Source organism: Lithobates pipiens, unplaced genomic scaffold (genome assembly GCF_037356315.1).
Source record: "Lithobates pipiens isolate NorthernLeopardFrog02 unplaced genomic scaffold, aLitPip1_a1.2 Scaffold_19, whole genome shotgun sequence".
Lineage (NCBI taxonomy): Eukaryota > Metazoa > Chordata > Amphibia > Anura > Ranidae > Lithobates > Lithobates pipiens.
In genome coordinates this window covers 300,189,745-300,211,557 of record NW_027507764.1, presented here as the reverse complement: position 1 = coordinate 300,211,557, position 21,813 = coordinate 300,189,745, and the positions used below count along the sequence as shown (strand labels likewise).

The window sequence follows — 21,813 nt, the reverse complement described above, 5'->3', positions numbered from 1 at the left end:
AGCCACTATAAGAGATGGAGTGCAGTTGGTATTACTCCATGGGACAGGAGCCAGCACTACAGAGGAGGCATCGGCTTATGCGGCTCTTGTTCCCTACTACAGCTCCAACTTTACAAGTAGTCCCTCTGCATTACACTCAGTTTAAAACTCTGGAATAGCGAGTCAGCAAGCTCAGGCTGCGATCTACCAGTTACCTGTCGGCTATCTACAGGTTACTGACCCCTGCTCTAACATGTCCCCTATTTATCATAGGGCAAATGTAACATTTTTTCACAGTTGTCATTGTTCTATTTTCACCAGTCACCAGCCTCTGCTGGTAAATCATTTCATTCTTTAAAAATTTAACTGCAAATAGACTGCCTTCACACGGCAAGTATTTGCACACAGTGGATTCCAGCCCCAAGGATTAGTGGATTCTTGCACAGGTGTATGTGAACAGCCTGTAGAAAGAAATTACAGGCTGGGGTGAGCCATTGCCATTTGCGCACATAGTGTTTACCTGCACTTAGGGACAGATGAGCAACCCTGGAGACAGAAAGGATTCAGGGTTCAGACATCCCCTTGAACCACAGGTAACATATGGGTATGCGAATACATGTGAACAGCGACAGCTCCTCTTAGCCAGTTATTTCTTTGTATGTGCTGAGCAGCCACAGCTGTTTGTAATTTCAGACATTTTTATTAAAGTGCAGATAACAATACAGTCAATGTAAATACAGTAATATTAAACAAAATCATATGTGAATTCAATCAGCAACTGCCATAAACATGGAAATATCAGTATATCATCTATTGTTATTATCACATTAGGCTGATAGTTGCTATTATAATGTAGACCGAGTGAATATGGCGTGTTTTAGATATAGGTGTACAAAATGTTGTATTCTTAACATGAGAGGCAGCTAAGTGTAAGACTTGTAGGGGTCGAACATGCCCCTCGGGTAGTGAGAGTGGGGATTTCATGGAGAACCGATCATCCGTATGTGCAGTGTGTAGTTCGGGGGAGTTTAGACGTACAATTTTGAGTAGCCTATAGTTGTGAAGACTCAATCTCAGTTGGCCATAGTTGTCGGAGGGGTTCTAAGGGTTGCATCTTTAAGACCATCAGAGCTATAAACAGGTCCTGTGATTCCCATCCATTCACCCCTACTGGGAACTCGCTGTAGCAGCCACAGCTGTTTGTATACACCTGTGGTCTCAGTCTCAAGAATCCATTGACTCTTGGGACTGGAATCCGCTGTAAGCAGATAGTCGTCTGTGTAAAGGGTGCTTTGCTTTCGAAGGAGAGCACTGCATGGGTTCAATGCTTGTTTTGTCTAAGGTGACAAGAACAAGTATAAATAGTTACATTATTCATCGTTCCACTGGCGCTCTCCATCGCTCTTCCACGTTCTGGAATGTGAGTTGGACAGGGCCCTCCCCATCCTCACATATAATGCAGGACTACTGGTCCTGCATTGTACATGACAGTGTCAGAGAGCTGTCATAAAGCACAGAAGACACTTTTTGGTGACTGAGTTACTTGTGTGGCTAGAAATGTGGGGGTATGTTGGCAAGATCCTGACACTAATTAAAGCTGGGGAATCTCTTAAACATTACAGAGGAAGTCCGGCTAACTACGCCTTACTAACTATAAAATAATCTGCATAAATGAGAACCTTTACATACATTTTAGAAGGAATACATAAAATTAAGACCTGATTTATAATTGTTTGTTATAGAACCTGATACAATATAAAGGCATCAGGGTACACAGTGAGCAAAGTAATGTTTAAAAGAAAAAAAACGATTTAAGTCAGGAATGGAATAACTGCATGTATTTAAAATACTGTTTACCTGGGCACCTCATGTATATATACACACAATATCAGTTTTTCTGCTGAGATTTTCCATTAGATTTACCAAAACCATTTAGTAGAAGGGCCTGCCTGATTGCATACACATTGAAACTCCTAAGGTTTGATCTCATATTATATGGTTTTGGTAAATCTGAAGGAAAAACTCAGCAGAAAAACCGATAGTGTGTATGATTTTCCAAAAAGAAGTTGATAATGCTACACAGTAATCCTACAGGTTTCAGCTGCCCTTTTTAGTATGGGTTGGTATACAACCTTGAAGCACAGACATTTTCAAACAATGTTAATGTATGGGGCTTAAAAAAAGTACTTACAAATTACATAGGAGAGGACAACTCCTGGAATGTAGCTTCCCAATATAACGAGAAATGAACAAACACTGCATGCCAAAAGGCAAAACTGCAAAAAAAAAACAAAAGAACAAAACAAAGTAAAACTAGTACTGTTGATATACAGATATCTAAATGCTTGCTTGTAATATTTAACAATGTGACTCAAAGTAAAAAAAGACCTAAATGTCTGTTAAGACTGTATAAGTCACCAAACTAAAACTGGGTCACCCCTTTATGTACAGCCAGGCATGACATCATCTCATCTACTGACATTTAAACCACACCCAGGGTGCAGTTCAGTGAGTGTAATGGAAAAATGCATGTGCCTGGCAAAATAGCAAGAGTACTATAACATTACTGGAGATTTACAAAGAATATTGTGCACAGCTGGAGATTTACATAGACTATTGCACACAGTCTGTCTTATTTGGCCAGCAAACAAATTACACTTTACAATACTTATCCACAGTGTTATTAGTTTTGTTTCATTTTCCATCCTAAGCATCTATTATTCAAACATTAGATAGACTGTTTAGTCAACTCTCAACTACAAAAAGTGTTTGGACACCTATAAATTATTTATATATTTTTTTTCAATAATGTCCCTAAGGTAGGACACTATTTTGTTTGATAAAATGGTGAAATGAGTTCAGTTCACTCTACATTGACCTCTCTCTGCACTTTTTTTTCTTCTGCAGATTAATTCACAGAAGATTCAACTTTTGTTAATCATTACCAAATCCCGTTTGTTAGCAGTTTTATCAACAGAACGACAATAGGAAAAGCTGAACAGACAAATGCCGCGTGCACACGATTGGAATTTTGGCCAGCAAAAGACCGATGAGAGCTTTTCATGGGAAAATGCGACCGTGTGTAAGCTCTATCGGAATTTAGCTGGCCGAATTCCCGCCAGCAAAAATTTGATAGCATGTTCTCAATTTTCCCGATGGAAAAACTTTCTATTGGAAATTCCGATCGCGTGTATGCAATTCCGATGTGCAAAAACTCACGCATGCTCAGATTCAACTACGAGATGGAAGCTATTGGCTACTAGGTATTGAACTCCCTTTTTCTAGTCCCGTCGTACGTGTTGTACGTCACCGCGTTCTTGGCGGTCGGAATTTGGTGTGACCGTGTGTAGGCAAGACAGTTTGAGTGGAATTCCATCGGAATTCAGACGGGAAAACCATCAGAGATTTTTCCAACGAGAATTCCCATCATGTGTACGTGGCAAAAGAGTGTTGTTTCTTGCTAGCCTAAATATTGACTAGTCTTTTTCAGTTGTAAAACTGGTTTTATATTTAAACAGTAGATCTCCTCAATGCCCATCAAGGTCTTTTATGTCCTATATGCCTTTGGAAATCAACACTTCTAGGACCTCTACTTTCGAGACTTGTGAACAGCTACTGATTTTGAGTTCATATGAGGTCAGGCTGTGTATTTCCTTGATATTCATCAACTAAAATTTCATATCAGAAAAATCCTGACAGTACCCAATGCGACATGCACCATGTTCGCTTGTAGATGGGCAGTGAAAGCGCGAATCAGCTATCACAGGTTAAAGCAAAGTTTGATATGACAAAACACATTAAGTAATGATTGTATTTTTGAGGACATACACATTTATTCTGGATATCTGATCAGACTAAATCATGCAAATGTGCTCAAACTGAGATGCATCATCAATGGTTTGAGAAAGGGCCACTTTATGAACTTACTCAACGTGCTATGCTGTTGAATGTATTTGCTGTGTCATAGCTGTAATATAAATGTTGTGTTTTTTCTACTTAAAGAGGAATTTCTCCCCAGCCCCCCCCTATTTTTATTTTCTCCCCTGCTTACCTGATGTCGGGCTGTGCACATTTCAGATACTCGCTCATACAGCACATCCTCTTCTCAGTAACTGCCACTGGGTCCTGCTCCACCATGTTTCTTTTTTGACATCATCAGAAGGCTGTGCTGGCCCTTTGGGTTCTGGTGCAGCCTTTTGATTACGTGCTGCTAGGCTCACTACCTCATCTGTTAGTGAATGGGGTGATGTGCAGGCTCCTGGTGCCTCCGGGGATATGAACAAGACATCTCCCAGGAGGCACTGAGGTCAATCGCCTAGGCGATTGACAGAGGACGGGGAGCGAGCTGAAACTAAAAACAAGTAAACATACAAAAAGAAAAAAAAAACACGGTATATGTGCAGCGGAAGGGCGCCAGGATTTAGAGGAACCAAGTTAAGGGTGAAAATGTGCTTTAAATTTGAACGTGGTACCCTTAGTTTGCCATGAAGCAGTACTAGCATCCAATGAATCTTGGCCTAGCAGAAAATACATTGTCCAAAGTGCCCTGATGTACAGTATATGTGCTGGCGTGCTCTGTGACATGGCAGGAATGTCTGCTGTGTAGACTGTAGAAGGCAGGTTCTAATTACTTGTTGGAATGTGTGATATGTGACAGAGCATGCTTTACAATATGGCACTAATTACACTGGGCTGGAGTGTATTAATAAAAGTATACATTTTGTAATAGATCATGCAAATCTAAGATGACCACATGCCAACATCAGTTCATAAACTCTTTAATTTTCCATTGCAATTAAACTAAGCTAGTCATCATGCTATCCTTTGCCAATGTTATAGAAAGATATTAAAAGCATTACATACAAAATAATAAATCATCTAATAGAGTACACTTATCTTATATGAGCAGAATGATACTATATACTTTTCCAATATAGGACCTGTCATACAGCTTTTATCATTTCTACAAAATGCATTTTTTTTTTAAGTAAAAGCACAAATGTAGTGTTTTAGTTCTACTATATGAAATTTTCATGATACACGTCAGCTATAAAACGTTGTCCACCCTTTACTGTCTAGTGAACTACATTGCATTATACACTGCAAAGGTAAAGAAGTGCAAAGTCACTCAGATCAAATTAAAACGGTGCAAAATGCGACTGAAATAGAAAATCCTATGGAGAATGCTCAAGACACGATAGTGGATGGACATGATCTCATTAATCCTTATGAATATTAATATTATCCCAGAATGTTTTCTTAACACACACTTATACAACAGAGCTGGCAGGAATATACAATAATGTGTTTTGTACTGTTGGATTCACACTCCACAATCTGATTGTGCAATCCCGGTACAATATTCTTTAAGATTTACAGTAAAATTACAGTATCACAAAGTGAGTACACTTCTCACATTTTTGTAAATATTTTATTCTATCTTTTCATGTGACAACACTGAAAAAAATGACACTTTGCTACAAAGTAAAGTAGTGAGTGTACAGCGTGTATAACAGTGTAAATTTGCTGTCCCCTCAAAATAACTCAACACATAGCCATTAACCCCCCTAGCGGTAATCCCGAGTCTGGCTCGGGTTAGGAATTTACTGATAGAAGCGGTAACCCCGAGCCAGACTCGGGATCGCATCGCTAGATGCAGGGGAGGACACAGGGAGAGTTACTTACCTTGTCCCCTGGATCCAGCGATGTCCGCCACGCTGTGTGATCGAGCTGTCCTCCGCTCGATTCACAGTGCCGAATGCCGCCGAGCTCCGTTCCCTGCGACGTTACGGCGCATGGGAGCGGAGAACGGCGCTAAATTCAAAAAAGTAAAAAGACACAAAACACACACAGCACTGTAATCTTACAGATTACAGTAATGTATTAAAAATTACACACCCCCTTTGTCCCTAGTGGTCTGTGCAGTGCCCTGCATGCACTTTTATATTATAAATACTGTTTTTTCTGCCTGAAATTTGGAGATTGTGCATAGCAACCAAAACGTGTCCCTTTTTCAGTGTTTTTGGATTTGATTACATTATTGAATAATTTTTATTAGTCTTTATTATATTATAAACTTTATCATACCCGGGATGTCTACTAGACTCTGGTTTGAACAGATTTAAGAGCGTTATTCCTAAGAATTACAGGACTACAAAATAAAACGCCAAATTCCCATACAAAATAATTGTACCGCTTTCAGCACCTAAAACCGGACTGAATCATACCGCCAGGGAGGTTAATGTCTAAACCGCTGGCAACAAAACTGAGTACACCCCTTAGTGAAAATGTACAAATTGGGCCTAATTAGCCATTTTACCTCCCCCGGTGTCATGTGACTCTTTATTGTTACAAGGTCTCAGGGGAGCAGGTGTGTTAAATTTGATTTGAGCACTCTCTCATACTGGTCTCTGGAAGTTCAACATGGCACTTCATGGAAAAGAACTCTCTAAAGGGGTCTGAAAAAAAGAATTGTTGCTCTACATAAAGATGGCCTAGGCTATAAGAAGATTGCCAAGACCCTGAAACTGAGCTGCAGCACGGTGGTCAAGACCATACAGTGGTTTAACAGGATAGGTTCCTCTCTAAACAGGCCTTGCCATGGTAGATCAAAGAAGTGGAGTGCACGTGCTCAGTGTCATATCCAGAGGTTGTCTTTGGGAAATAGACATGTCAGTGCTGCCAGCATTGCTGCAGGTGTGGAAGGAGTGGGGGATCAGCCTGTCAGTGCTCAGAGCATACGCTGCACACTGCATCAAACTGGTCTGAATGGCTGTCGTCCCAAAAGAAGCCTCTTCTAAAGATGCACAAGAAAGCCTGCAAACAGTTTGCTGAAGACAAGAAGACTAAGGACATGGATTAATGGGACCATGCCCTGTGGTCTGATGAGACCAAGATAAACTTATTTGGTTCAGATGGTGTCAAGCATATGTGGCAGCAACCAGATGAGGAGTACAAAGACAAGTGTGTCTTGACTACAGTCAAGCATGGTGGTGGGAGTGTCATGGTCTGGGGCTGCATGAGTGCTGCCAGCACTGGGTTGCTATAGTTCATTGAGGGATCCATGAATGCCAACATGTACTGTGACATACTGAAGCAGAGCACGATCCCCTCCCTTTGGAGACTGGGCCGCAGGGCAGTATTCCAACACAATAATGGCCCCAAACACAGCTCCAAGTTGACCACTCCCTTGCTAAAGAAGCTGAGGGCAAAGGGGATGGACTGGCCAAGCATGTCTCCAGACCTAAGGTGGAGGAGCACAAGGTCTCTAATCCACCAGCTCTGTAAAGTCGTCATGGAGGAGTGGAAGAGGACTCCAGTGGCAACCTGTGTAGCTCTGGTGAACTCCATGTCCAAGAGGGTTAAGGTAGTGCTGGGAAATAATGGCCGCCAATTGGGTCCAATTTGGACAATTTCACTTAGGAGTGTACTCACTTTTGTTAAAGGAAAACTCTCAACCAAACACTGCGCTATTCTTATATATAAAAAAAATATATACAAAAAACAAAAAAGTGAGCTGCTAACACACCACCAGGGTATAAAGTGTAATGTGATAAATGCTATATAAAAGTGTAGCGCTTCAAAGACGTGGCATATTTATACCATCCTTACAAGAATATCTTATGTATATACATTCAGTGAATGTTCACAATATGAAATAGTGCACATAACATATAAAATCACATATAGATATTACTTGCTATATACAGATATATAGCTATAGCTATAGATTGATTCTACAGAAAGAAATCAAACAAAAGAAAAAGTTCAAAAACAAGAGAATCCAAACATAAAAATGCAAAAGTCTCTTGTATATAATGTCCGTGTATAGTCCACAAGTGTGCAGGGAAAATCATACACCTCCTTCATAAAAAATCATGCAGTCACCACGTGATATTCCCTTCACCAAGCGAAATGGACGCTTACCGAAATTATTGGATCCACACAAATTTACATTTGGAGGATCACATAAGCTCATACATATATATGCAGACTCCTTTGACAGTGCATTTTCCAGAGGGATTTCAAATGTAGCTATTCCATTCGTGTACTAGGAGGTAAATTATCTCCAGCCATACAAATCCATAGGAGTAGTTGAACACATAGGGACTTCACTGCAGCCTTGTTTTACACTGAAAAGCGCTTAAACTACTGTACACATGTGAGTTTACTACTTTTTTATTAAATTTTTTATATAAAACGGAATTGCACTATTTTGGTCCCTGCTTTCCTTTATATGTGTTCAACTTTACATTGTATCAAAGTGTAATTTCTTCAGTGTTGTCACATGAAAAGATATAATAAAATATTTACAAAAATGTGAGGGGTGAACTCACTTTTGTGAGATACTGTATATAGTACCTGAGCCTACATAAGCAATACATTAAACTTATAAAGTTGGTTAGGCCCTTGCATTTCTGCAAAGGTTGGCAAAGTTTAATTGAACATTCAGACGGTAATGTTTGCATACATCCTGAAGTGTGAACGTATGCCATGATTATACCAAACGATGGAACAGATTCAAGCATCACTTGTGACAGTAATGTGATTGGAAAGCATGTATGGGTTAAATAGAGGGTGTTAGCAAATTAGTCTGACATCAGCAAGTGCTTGCAACAACACACAGAGAGGTTTCAACGTGTCACCAGCCACTCTTAGGTCTTTTTTTCTACAGCAAAAATGAACTTCTGAGCACAATTGTCAACTATCCATCGACTGAGAGATGACTGGGAGCAGTGCCAGCTTTCCAAAGACATACGTTGGGATGAGGGGACAGCTTACTATATGGTACCCAAATAATAGTGGTGCACTGAGATTTCTGCCACCAAAAATTATTGGCTGAAAACAGTGTTTTTTCATTCGGCCGAAAAATTCCGAAATGGGGAGTGGTCTACCCCAGGTGCTGCCCATTGCCGCCCAGTCCTCCACTCCCAACTCCTCCTCCACTCACTGCGATCTCAGTGTTCCACGGAGGTGAATTGCCCATTATGGGGCTGCTAGGCTGCATATGATGGGCACTGGTGGGCTGCATATGATGGGCACCGGTGAGGCTGCATATGATGGGCACTGGTGAGGCTGCATATGATGGGCACTGGTGAGGCTGCTGGGCACAAGCAGGCTGCATTGATCTCTTGTATCATGTCTGCAGTCTCTGACCATCTCTGGTATCATGTCTGCAGTCTCTGACCATCTCCTGTACCATGTCTGCAGTCTCTGACCATCTCCTGTACCATGTCTGCAGTCTCTGACCATCTCTTGTATCATGTCTACAGTCTCTGACCATCTCCTGTATTATGTCTGCAGTCTATAACCATCTCCTATATAATGTCTGCAGTCTCTGACCATCTTCTGTATCATATCTGCTAGAGGTGCATCGAATTTAAATTTTCCTAATTACTATTAGCAATGTGTTTAAGTTTAAGTAAGAGATTGCGCAGACATGATACAAGAGATGGTTAGAGACTGCAGACTGTATTTTTCTTGACCTTTCTTGCAGTGGTGTCAACAATGGCAAACAAAAAAATCATATTAATTTAATGATAATAATTAAAAAGTTGAATATAATACAATTATATATAAAAATAATATAAATATTTATTAAAAACTGTAATTTTCGGCGTAGTGCATTCTTAATTTTCGGTACCAAAATTTCAATTCGGTGCACCCCTACCAAATACCCATCCAAAGCCAGACTACCATAGTTTAAAATAAGTTCAGTTATACACTGTACACATACAGTACAGTTTAGTGGATCTTTATGGTACAGACGTACATACTAGAAAGCACAGTATTGTTGATTTACTACAGTAGTGTGAATGTTATATTGCAAAGCCTATATTCATTTTGAATAGTGAATGTTAGTAACTTTGTTCACTTTGCATACCCAGTCAGGTGCTAGAAAGCATCCTTTTCCCCCTAATTTTTCTCATACGTGATTGGGTACTCAAAATCATTAAATCACTTCTACTTTAGTAAATCATCCCGAATATATGCAATTAACACACTCAGGTTCAATCCTGACAACTTTCATCGTCTCGGAACATACAACACTTGATAACATACTTTGCCTGGATTTTGTCGTTTAAAGAGGGATAGTTCTTGAAAGAAAGTGCTGTAACTGGACCAGGATTCTTCCATGCATTGACCAAGCTGAGGTTTGCATTCTGAACTAGAGTTGACTGCCTCCCACCTACAAATGAAAAAAATAAATTTTGTTAAACAGGCTTTACCATATGTTTACAAAGAATCGGATAATTTGGTGTTGTCCAGAGTATTTGACACCCAAGGCAGATTTTTTTAACACTCTCATAAACTTTAAAAAAAAATATATATTTTCAGTAATAAACCTGAAATAGAAGATGAACTGCAGTCTTCTCACATAATTGCTAATAAAAAATAAAAAAACATCTTTCTGAAGCTTCCCTCCACACACATGGCTGCCATCAGGGGGGTACAGCCGATACAACTGTAAGGGGCCTCGGGGCCAACCCGGGCCAGAAGAAGGCAGGACAAGTGAAGGGGAGCAGTGTTGTGCTCTATAGAAACAATCTTACAGCTCCTGCTACTCTCTGTGTCATTGAGTTCAGACATCAAGCTCTTTACTGCCACCTCTAGCTACTATGTGCATGTACACCCCTCGTGTGAGCTGCCTGTACGCTTTGTAAAAATGAGCTGGGACTAGGTAGGAAGATTTCCTTTACAAGTAGGGGCTGTGATGGAAAGGGAGGGGGGCTGGTTGTGTACGGGGAGGGGCTAGAGGCTTGTGTGTTTACAGATTTGTGTAGGTGTGGGGCTGACATATATACAGGTGTGGGGGGGCTGACATATATACAGGTGTGGGGGGGGGGCTGACATATATACAGGTGTGGGGGGGGGCTGACATATATACAGGTGTGGGGGGGCTGACATACATACAGGTGTGGGGGGGCTGACATACATACAGGTGTGAGGGGGCTGACATACATACATACAGGTGTGAGGGGGCTGGCATATATAAATAGGTGTCATGAGGTAGTTTCTGGATTCAGTGGGATGGCCCGTGGGCAAGCCCTGGGGAATGTTGGTGGTCAGGCTCGAGCGGGCCCAGGCCTAAAGCTGTGTAAGGGGCCCAAAAATTTCTGATGGCTGCCCTGGAGGCACACCTCCAGCTCTGCAGCTCTCATTGTGTAAATAAATTATAAATGCAGCGCTAATTAGGTGAACAAGTGAAAATATATCACTAAACATAACTCAAAAAGTCATTCACTGAAACCATAAACCATTAGTGTCAGATACACCACAATGGAATGTGAATGTGAGGTTTACACCACAATGTGTAAAATAATGTGCACAACTAAAAGAGAGTTCGGATATAATTGTGTTCCAACTGGTTAGGTAGGTGAATCCAACCACAGATGTTTTCTGTGGTTAGGTAGGTGAATCCAACCACAGCACCACCACCTTATTTGGGGGAGGCTTACCAGATTATAATGACCTAGAAAGCCATACACCTCTCAGGTCATATAAGGCCTGTAGTTTTAGTAAAACACAATGGATGTGGCTGGTCCTGGGCTCAAAATAGTGAATCCACCTCAATGATCGAAGCATCAATGGGATGTAGATAGTTGAACTCAAAACTTCACATAGAGGGCAAAGGCTCGATACCACATAGCATACGTCATAAATAGAAAAAAGCTTGCATAGTAGGATACCGTTTTAAAATCAGTATTTGATGAATGATTTAAAAAATGAACACTCACATATAGGAAATCGTAAATAGGCATATCATATATGAATACAGATCTGAAGCAATGCAATTACTGTGGTGCCCTATTAAATTGGTAGTCAGTGGAGAAGGCCCACCTTACTGTGGTGCTTAGTGTAAAAGATCCACCTTACATTTTTATTGAGTAAAAAAGAGCTTTCCTACAGTGGTGGTCTTTGGAGAAGGGCCCGATCACATTGATGGTCATTTGAGAAGGGCCCCCTTATACTGGTAGTGGAGAAAATTTGTGAAAATTTAAATTGGTGGTCAATAAAGAAGGGCCCATTTACATTGGTCAGTGTAGAAAGGTCCCCTTTTATGGGGGGGGGGGGAGTGGAAAAGGCACACCATACAATAATGGTCAGTTGGGGGGGTCCCTCTCTTACATTTATGGTTACTGGGAAGAAGACTTGGAAGAATTGGTGGTCTGTCAGAAAGGATCCTTACAGACATCCAAAAAGATCAATGGATGTCAATGGTTACACATCTCCAATGGTCCCATGCAACTGCCTCCAGTGAGTAACATCAGCCCCTGGAACTATACAGGCACTGTCAGGGGGGAAAGCAATCTGCCACTGCTCCAGGAACCTCTAGCAAAAACAGAAGGAATCCTGGTTGCGTAAGGCTGAGATAAAAAAAAATGTAGTTACTTCAGTGAAGTACACATCCATAGCCTTGTCAACTTGCAACTGCTGCTTAAGACTAAGGGGTGACTAGACAAATATTTTCACTAACTAGTATGGGATAGATTGAGTGTAAAAAAAACTCTAAAGGTGGCCATATACCTTGTAATTTGTTATCGGTTTATATATGTGCAATTGCAAACAACCGGGTCATCACTGATTAAGACATTCGATGCTACATATACAAATAATTCCACAGTAGCACACTAATTAATCTACAAATCCCCTGAAGATTAACATTGTGATAAAATCAACATAAAAAGGCCCATACATAATAAAAAGTGTCAATATAACATATCCAAACAATATATGCCAACATATGCAAACCAATATAGTAATACAGTCCAACTTAAAGTGATGAAAAAATAGTGTAAAACAATAGTGAAACAAAATCTCGTTGATCCACTAGAACTCTTCACCAAGTGATGTGTGCCACTATCATTCCTTAAAAATAAAGCTCACCAGATGCTGTTGACATTCACTCTCATGTCTGTCAAATATCACCTTATTAAATGTTATTGAAGAAAAGCTTATTCCTTGCCAATCTCCATCCAGATCAATAAAGACATTCTCCACATGTGGGGATAGAAATTGAGACAGAGCCTCCAATAATGTAAAAACACCTTATGATAAATTGGTTTATTAAAAGTAATGCACTTACATCATAAAATTCCAAACATGCCATATGACTTAGTGTTGTGATCTCCTCTTAGCTTCCTTCACACACATGGAGTCACTGTCTCAGTGTTGCTATATAGCCACGCCCCGATGCGCTTCGTCACGTCCGAGTTCGTCACATGGCCTACTTTTGGCATGAACTCGCACAGATGTCTGTCAAATCACCCCCCAAGTCAGACTAAAATGCCGGTTTGAAATCGTGCGAGTTCAGCTGAAAACTGGCACTGTAAACCAGACCTTCAGAACGCATGCGCCGATGATGTCATCGGCTGCATGCACTCTGAATATATCCTAAACGGTGCAAGCTTAGGAGATATTTAGAGTACCTACAGGTAAGCCTTATTCTATTAAAACACACAAATCCATATTAACCCCTAGGCATGTAGTAAATTCAAATGCATTCGTTTCATCATATTCCCTGTAGCACCTTCTCAATAGACATGAACATCATCTGGCAATTAAAATAACCAGCAGAGGTATCTCAATGGTAAGTTATTATAAGCAGACTAATCACTAGGTGCCTGTATGTCATCTACTCCAATAAAAAGACCTAACAAATGATCAAATGTGTTTGTGCTTTATGAACTTGGCAGGTACCCACACCACGTTACTGCAGAGCATTATAAAGCTTATACATATCCAGAATTGGAAAGATTAAAATGTCAGGATGCACGTGTAGTAGGCACACTGAGCCACGACCTTTTACAGCCTTTAAAGACTTAAGGGGTTTATTTATAAACGTTAGCAAAATAACAGTTTTTTTGTCTCTGTGCCTGATTTTATAGCAAAAATCTACTGGCTTTTGCCACAAACAAAATGAAGAAACATAGGCCTGGTAAAAAAAAATCTGCAAATTAGATTTAGTAAAATTATTTTCATTGCAGTGTGTTGCTTTAAAAACACGTTAAACTGGCTCAATCTATATATGATATTTGTCACAAGACCGTCGGCGTCGGCTGGGGACAGATGCAGCACTGAATCGAATCGATGCTGCATCCACCTAGGTGAGTATAAAGATTTGCTTTTTTTGTATGCCCGTGCTTCTCTTTTAAGGCGACAGCTTTGCTGCAAAATTGTTTATTTTTCCTTTAGGATACAAGGTGCTTGTGTGCTTTAATAATTACAGAAGAGAAGTTTGTGCAACACAAGATGTGGGTTGTTATTTAACCACATCGGCCTGGTCGGATTTACCCCCTTAATGACCAGGCCATTTTTTGAGAGACGACACTGCGTCACTTTAACTGACAACTGCACGGTCGTGTGACGTTGCGCTATAAAGAAAAAAAAAGTGACAATTTTGAAAAAAATTTTTTTTAACTTTTTGCTATAATAAATATCCAAAAAAACAAAACAAAAAATAAAAAAACAAAATGTCTTCATCAGTTTAGGTTAATATGTATTCTTCTACGTATTTTTGGTAAAAAAAAAAAATCACAATAAGCTGATTAGTTTACGCACAAATGGTTATAGCATCTACAAAATAGGGGATACATTTATGGCATTTTATTTATTATTTATTTTTTTACTAGCAATGGCAGTGATCAGCGATTTTAGCAGGGCTGCGACATTGCGGTGCACAAATCGGACACTTTTTTGGGACCATTGACATTTAAACAGCAATCAGAGCTAAAAATAGCCACGATTACTGTATAAATGTCACTGGCAGGGGAGGGGTTAACACTAGGGGGCGATCAAGGGGTTAAGTGTTCCCTAGGGAAGTGTTTCTAACTGTGGGGGGAGTGTACTGACTGGAGGAGGAGAGAGATCACTGTTCCTGATCACTAGGAACAGCAGATCTCTTTCTACTTCCCTGACAGAATGGGGATCTGTCTGTTTACAATGACAAATCCCTGTTCTGGCTCTCTGAGGAGCTGTCGCGGGTCGCCGGCAGACATCTCGAGTCACCGACCACATGCATTTGCTCCGGCATCGCTATCTCTTAAAGCAGCCGACATACATGTGAAAGTGAGATTTATAGTTTCAGATAAATATTACAATAATGGCATGTATTTTTTAAAATACTGTATACCGTATTGTCTCTTCGCCAGGTTTCCTGTGACAATATGCAGTACTAAGAACCCTGTTTTCACTGAAAACTATTACCAGTCCTAAATTCATCATGGCAGTGTAATGCCGCATACACACTACTGTTTTTTCCGTCAGAATAAACGGGCGTTTTTTCCGACGGAGTTCCGCTGAAACAGACTTGCCTACACACGATCAAACCAAAGTCTGATCGTTTAGAACATGGTGACATACAACGGGACTAGAAAAAGGAAGTTCAATAGCTAGTAGCCAATAGCTACCCTTGCGTCGTTTTTGGTCTGTCGGAACAGCATACAGACAAACGTTTTTCCTAATAGGAATTGATTCCCTCGGAAAGATTTAAAACATGTTCTATTTCTAGGTCCCTCAGAATTTTCAAAAAAAAAGTCAGCTGAAGCCCACACACGATCGGAATATCCGATGAAATGATTCCATCTGACTTTTTCTGGCCGAAAGTCCGGTCATGTGTACACGGCATTAAAGGTCTCCCTGTTAAAGTCTCAGAGCCGTTAACTATGTTAATGATGAAACCATACCTAGTCTATTCTGCATGGAGTTTAAACTGTATCGCTGATTTATAATTTTTACTGCCATGTAACCCCCTGAAGGTTTAAGTTTGTTTGTAGAGGGACAATGTACACAATTTTAGCACTCTATTTAAAATATCCAAACTTAAGACAATTCATGTGATTTCTGTTGGCAGTGACAGCCTGGCAGCAATGTTATCTCTGACTGCTTGTGGTTCTGGCATTCCACCAAGCTCCTGAAACTGAATCCAGCCTAGAGCACACACACGGATTCATCACTTAGGCAGTCTCCCATCAGCTGCCAGATACAGTTGCCTCTCCTCTTCATGGTATCATCTCATATTATCTTACTCTGAAGATGACTAATGACCTTACAGTCTCATGTAGTAAGAGTGCTGAGGCAACCTCATGAGCTGCTGGGTCTGGTTGGTTACCAGTCTCCAACCCACCTCAGATCACGAAGTTTCAGGTTGCAGATTTCCAAACCTGCCATTTTAAACTACAAGAGTGACTTAATCATGTGAGCAGATAGTAAATACTTCCAAGTAACTATTTTGGATCATAGCTCTAGGAAATACAATCAAACAACATGCATCATGAAAGCAGAGAAGTAAACTGAAATGACGCAAATGTATTTCACCTACTACAGAAACTATGCTGTGACCAAGTAGCATACATGATACCTTTTACTTATATATCTTTTGATTAATGTGAAAAGTATGTTCTATGGAACTGGAAAAATCCTGATCCCCCCTTCCATAAAAGAAGTGATAGAATCGACTCAAACTCACTATATTTATGAATCAATCCTAGCTCTTCAGCCTCATAAAAAAGAACATACTCATAAAATATGGCAGCCATGGTTAAAATGGGCTAGTCCCCAAAACATTGCCCGAGTTCTATGTTCCTACATAACTTGAATAATAAAAAAAAAAAATTCTTTATTTCGCTCCAATATTTTTATCTTTGTCTCATATCTATTAAATGACAGGTTACTATTACTGTCTCGAACACAGTTTAGCACCCATAGGGGTGTTCGGGAATATATTTAGGTTTATCATCTCTGAATTACTTGAATTGGCAGTATATAAATATATGAAAATAATATTTATATTACTTTTGTGTACTGTCTCCAAAATAGATGCATTAATAACTACCTGATCGTCATTTTTATTATCCCTATTATAATTAATATTTTTTTTTTCTGGATACTATTATCTATGTATCTAAATATTGTATCTGATATGTTATTTAGTCATAATTTTTGTCATTTGTCTTGATGAAAATTTAAACTTCAATAAAAATTATTGATTCAAAAAAGTATGTTCTACAAAGTATGTTCTAAAGAAACATGTCCAAAACTAGATGTGATTTATATATGTTAGCATTGGATATATAGTTCCCCAAATCCCCAGTAATATGACTACCTTGGCCAATACACAGGAAGAGCCATTGGCAGAAAACTTTACAAATCAACATAGGAACGTAAAAATAGTTACATATGCTTTTGAGAACCATTATCAAAAAACAAGGACTAAACTAGTCAACAGGAATCACCAAACTTCATTGCCATTAAAGTGATACAAAACACATTTAGATTTTCTCTTCTATTTCTGTATATGGATGATGGGCATTGTAATTATTTTATCAAAAAAAAAAAAAAAACACATCTAAGCACCTTTTTCCTAATCAATATACAGCTAAGCAGGAAAGCAGGAGGAGCTTCTAGTCCTCTGTTGGTCACATTTCAAAATATCAAAACAACAGCCTTTGGAATACAGAGTAAAGGTAAATCATTAATATCAATAAGCTGTTTTCAATTATCATACAAATATATATTTGGAATCAAATCTTTATTATTTTTTGGCAATAACATGACGTAAGCGGATTTCTGCCAGTCACAGGCTGTGTCCCGCCCCTCCAGGGGAAGCCTCCATCAATCTACATGTAATATCCTGCCACCATTGTGTTTAGCTGGTTAGTGGGTATGGAGGAGGAGAGAGGGAGTGGGGTGATATTTGCCACTGTGTATACACTCACATGTGTGACTCTATAGTCACATGGGCTGCTCAGATATGATAGGGAGGAAATGTTCAGCATATAAACTTACTGAAAACTGAGCATGTGCAGAGTTGCCACCACAGCTGCAAAATCCCTAGCTGAATTGGGGACATGGACAGGAGGTGGAAATAGAGAGCAGCAGGATTCACCAGGTTTTTTGCAGAATACAGAAAATTAATTATATAGTGACTGAATGAGTATTGACAGCATAATAATGTACCATTTATTGATATGATACAGGTTTAGTGACACTATAAAGAAACCGTTTTTTTTTACCCATGATTACAGAAAACAATGCCTAACATGAACTATTCAGATTATAAATAACTCACAGCATAATCAGTGAACAAAAACTGATTGTCTATCCCATGAGACCCAACTCTGGCCCCACTGGGTGCCACCATCTTGCCTTTTTCACAGCATATAAAAGGGGAAAGTCAGACTACAAATTTAGCCTTAGCCAGAGATGGAGATGAAGACTTAGCAGAGAATTTCAAGAAGAAGCACTTTTTAGTCTGCTTATACCTCCCATTTTGTGGTAAGGAGGAGTGTGTTTGAACCATTTTATGAATCAGATTCCTGAAGGTATCTCTACATTAGGTGTAGGCAACCCGGCCCTACAACTGTGGTGAAACTACAAGTCCCATGAGACATTGCAAGACCCTGACAATCACATGCATGAGTCCTAGAGGCAGAGGCATGATGGGATTTGTAGTTTCACCACAACTGGAGTGCCGAGGTTGCCTACCCTTGCTCTACATGTTTAGAGAATAGAACTGGTCACAGGCATAATTGCAGATTAGAGTATAAACCACTGGGCTCTGGCTTGGTGCAATTACTACATTTTGGGCTTGATTTACTAAAACTGGAGAGTGCAAAAGCTAGTGCAGCTCTGCATAGATACCAATCAGCTGCCATTTTTTTTGTCAAAGCTTAATTTAACAATCTGAAGTTAGAAGCGGGTTGGCTACCATGCACAGCTGCTCCAGATTTTACTCTCTCCAGTTTTAGTAAATCAACCCAATTTTGTCTTATCAGACAACAATATCATCAAATATCTTCTACAACCTTTTACAGGAGAGCTTCTGGACCTTGTTAGACAAAAGCTGGTCATACATAGTAAAATTTAATTTGAATATTCTACAGAAATAAAAAAAAAAAAAAAAAAAAGACCATTCTTTCTTTCCATCATTTAGTCAACTCATTTTGGACAAAAGCCCTCAAAATTGTTATCCAGGCCTGCGATTTGAATAGAATGGAGTGCCAGAGGAATTAAAAGGATTCTTTAGTGCCAAGGACCTGCACTTTACATTGTGCATGTGTTTTCCTGAACGAAAATCACATTCACGGTTAAGTTTTGCTAGTTTATGGAAAACATTCCATGCTGGATAACTTTCTTGTTCAAATAGAGAGAGAACAACAAATATAAAAAACAAACTTTACCTAGTTTAAATATACCATGAGAACAAGGGTACAAAATGGTACAGGGTGACAACAGAAACGCTTCCAAGATGCAATAAGAAAGAGGGTGCAAAAGTGCCCGAGTGGTTTCTGGAGCTGGATAGCTTTCTAGCAATGGAAAACTGTATTGTACAATGCTGTGAAAAAGTATTTACCCCTTTCTGATTTTTATTTTTTTTGCATATTGTCACACTTATATGACTCAGATCATCAAAAAAATGTTATTATTACACAAAGATAACCCGAGTAAACACAAAATGCAATTTTTACATTGTTTGACATTTTCCAGCATGAATGGCCTGTATAAGGTCATGATACAGCATTTCGATTGGATTTAAGTCTGGGCTTAGACTAGGCCACTCCAAAACCTAAATTTTGCTTTGTTTGAACCATTTTGGAGGTGGACTTGCTGTTACGTTTTGGATCATTGTCCTGCTGCATAACCCAAGTGCACTTGAGCTTGAGGTCACGAACTGATGGCTAGACATTCTTTTAGGATTTTCTGGTATAGCTCAGAAATGCTGTATTAGTTTTATGCCAGATGTAACGGGACGAACACCTTCCAAAAAGTTACATTTTTGTCTCATAAATCCACAGAATATTTGCCTAAAAGTCTTGGGGATAATCAAGATGTTATTTGGTAAATGTGAAATGAGCCTTTGTGTTCTTTTTGGTAAGCAGTGGCTTTAGCCTTGGAAATCTCTCATGGATGCCATTTTTGCCCCGTCTCTTTCTTATTGTTGAATCATGAACACTGATATTACCGGAGTCAAGTGAGGCCTGCAGTTCTTTAGATGTTGCTCTGGGTTTTTTATGACCTCCAGAATGAGTCTTCTCCATGCTCTTGGAGTCATTTTTGTGGGCCGGCCATTCCTGGGAAGGTTCACCACTGTTCCAAGTTATCTCCATTTGTGGATAATGGTCCTCCTTGTGGTTGACTGGAGTTCCAAAGCCTTAGAAATGGCTTTCAAACCCTTCCTAGACCGATACATGTCCATTACTTTGTTTCTAATCTGTTCTTGAATTTTTTTAGATTGTGTCACGATGTGTAGCTTTTTGTGATCTTTTAGCGTGCCTGGGTGTGGCAAGTGAAATTTAACTCAGCTTTCCATAAAAATGTGGTTAATCGCAGTTCATGTGTAATTCAACATGGGAGGGGGCAATTACTTTTTCATATAGGACCAGGCAGGTTTGAACAGCTTTTTTCCCTTAATAAATTAAACAATAATTTAAAAATTGCATCTTGGATTTACTCGGGTTATCTATGTGTAATATTAAAATTTGTTTGATGATCTGAACCATTTAAGTGTGAGAAATATGCAAAAATTCAAAAATCAGAAAGGGGGCAAATACTTTTTCACAGCACCGTACATGGATAATCATAGTTGGTAAGCTATCATTTCAATTTTGGAAAGTCAGTTGACAAAAGTCAGCATGGGATCATAATACTAAAGTTATACGTGGGAAACAGATAAGGTTTTGTTGTATGGAAGTACTTTGTTTTTGATCTGGTTTAATGAACAATTACATACAGTCTTCAATTACTCTAAGTTACAGTGCTCGATTATCTGACCAGTGGTTCATTCCAACATCCAGCTGGAAAACAAAATATATGTACCTCCAAGGAGCATAAATGGCACAGCGGGAACAATTTAGAAGTCCCATGAAACACATTCTCTGAGACTGCACTGGGGACTAAGTTAGAGGAGGCCAACTGGGAACGCATCCATTTATACATTAATAAAGAGTCCTTGAACGTCCCAACTCAAGAAAATGCATATAAAATAAAGGCACGGAGGTATAGAACACCAGATCTGATTCACAAATTCACCCCTTCGGGTCCCTGACTGTTGTTGGAGATGTGGCAAAGAGAAAGGCACTCTACTCCACATTTGGTCGGATGCCCAATAATTCAATCTTATTGGCAGGAGGTTCGATATGTTCGGATGATACGATATTGGAGGTCTCTTCACTCCCATTGGAGTTCTCACCTGCACTATACCTTCTGCATCATTCAAAGATATCTCAAAAGCGCTACTACAAAGGAGTGGCTTTGGCGTATTGATTGCATAGCAGAGATGGAGGAGCTGATTCATATAACTCTTGACAAAGTCTCTAAATATTCTGACACCTGGACGCCCTGAGTAACCTATCAAAGCTAAAGTTCATAATAAAGCATTACAGTAAGCTCTTCACCGATTTCTGGCATACCAGCACGATGGAGAATTGTGCTGGGTCCAACTGCATGTATGCCATGACAGTTTTCCTAAGTACACTCGGCAAGGATGGATGGAGAGGGCAGCTGGTGGTGATGCCACCCCCTCTCAATTCCTCACTTTTACCCAATACTTTTCTCTTCTTGAACCCCACCCCCCCCCCCCCCATTTTTCTTGCCCCCTCCACTTTTTTTTTCGTTCTCTTCCTCTCAACTCGATGAGGGGTGGTAGTAGAATTACAAAGGACCTAAGAATTACAAAGGACCTAAGATGGCCATGTTCTTAGGCCCTCCTGACGTAGGAGGCAAAGGCTCGATCGTTTTATATAATTTGGGTTATTATTGCAGTGGGGTCTTGTGGACATAAGACCCTAATCTTATCGTATGATAAACAATGTTAACTTCTCTCACCTTGGTTGA

At 39.7% G+C, this 21,813-nt stretch overlaps 1 protein-coding gene across 2 annotated transcripts in view; it reads right to left on the bottom strand.

The window, feature by feature from the left end:
- RETREG1 (reticulophagy regulator 1) overlaps positions 1-21,813 on the bottom strand; it is a 214,595-nt gene that overhangs the window by 21,563 nt on the left and 171,219 nt on the right. For both annotated transcript variants that reach the window (XM_077492018.1, XM_077492019.1), the window contains 2 exons: positions 10,042-10,168; positions 2,171-2,255 (listed from right to left, as the gene is read on the bottom strand). In XM_077492018.1, coding sequence (XP_077348144.1) covers positions 2,171-2,255; positions 10,042-10,168 — 212 coding nt within the window. The remainder of the gene's footprint in view (positions 1-2,170; positions 2,256-10,041; positions 10,169-21,813) is intronic.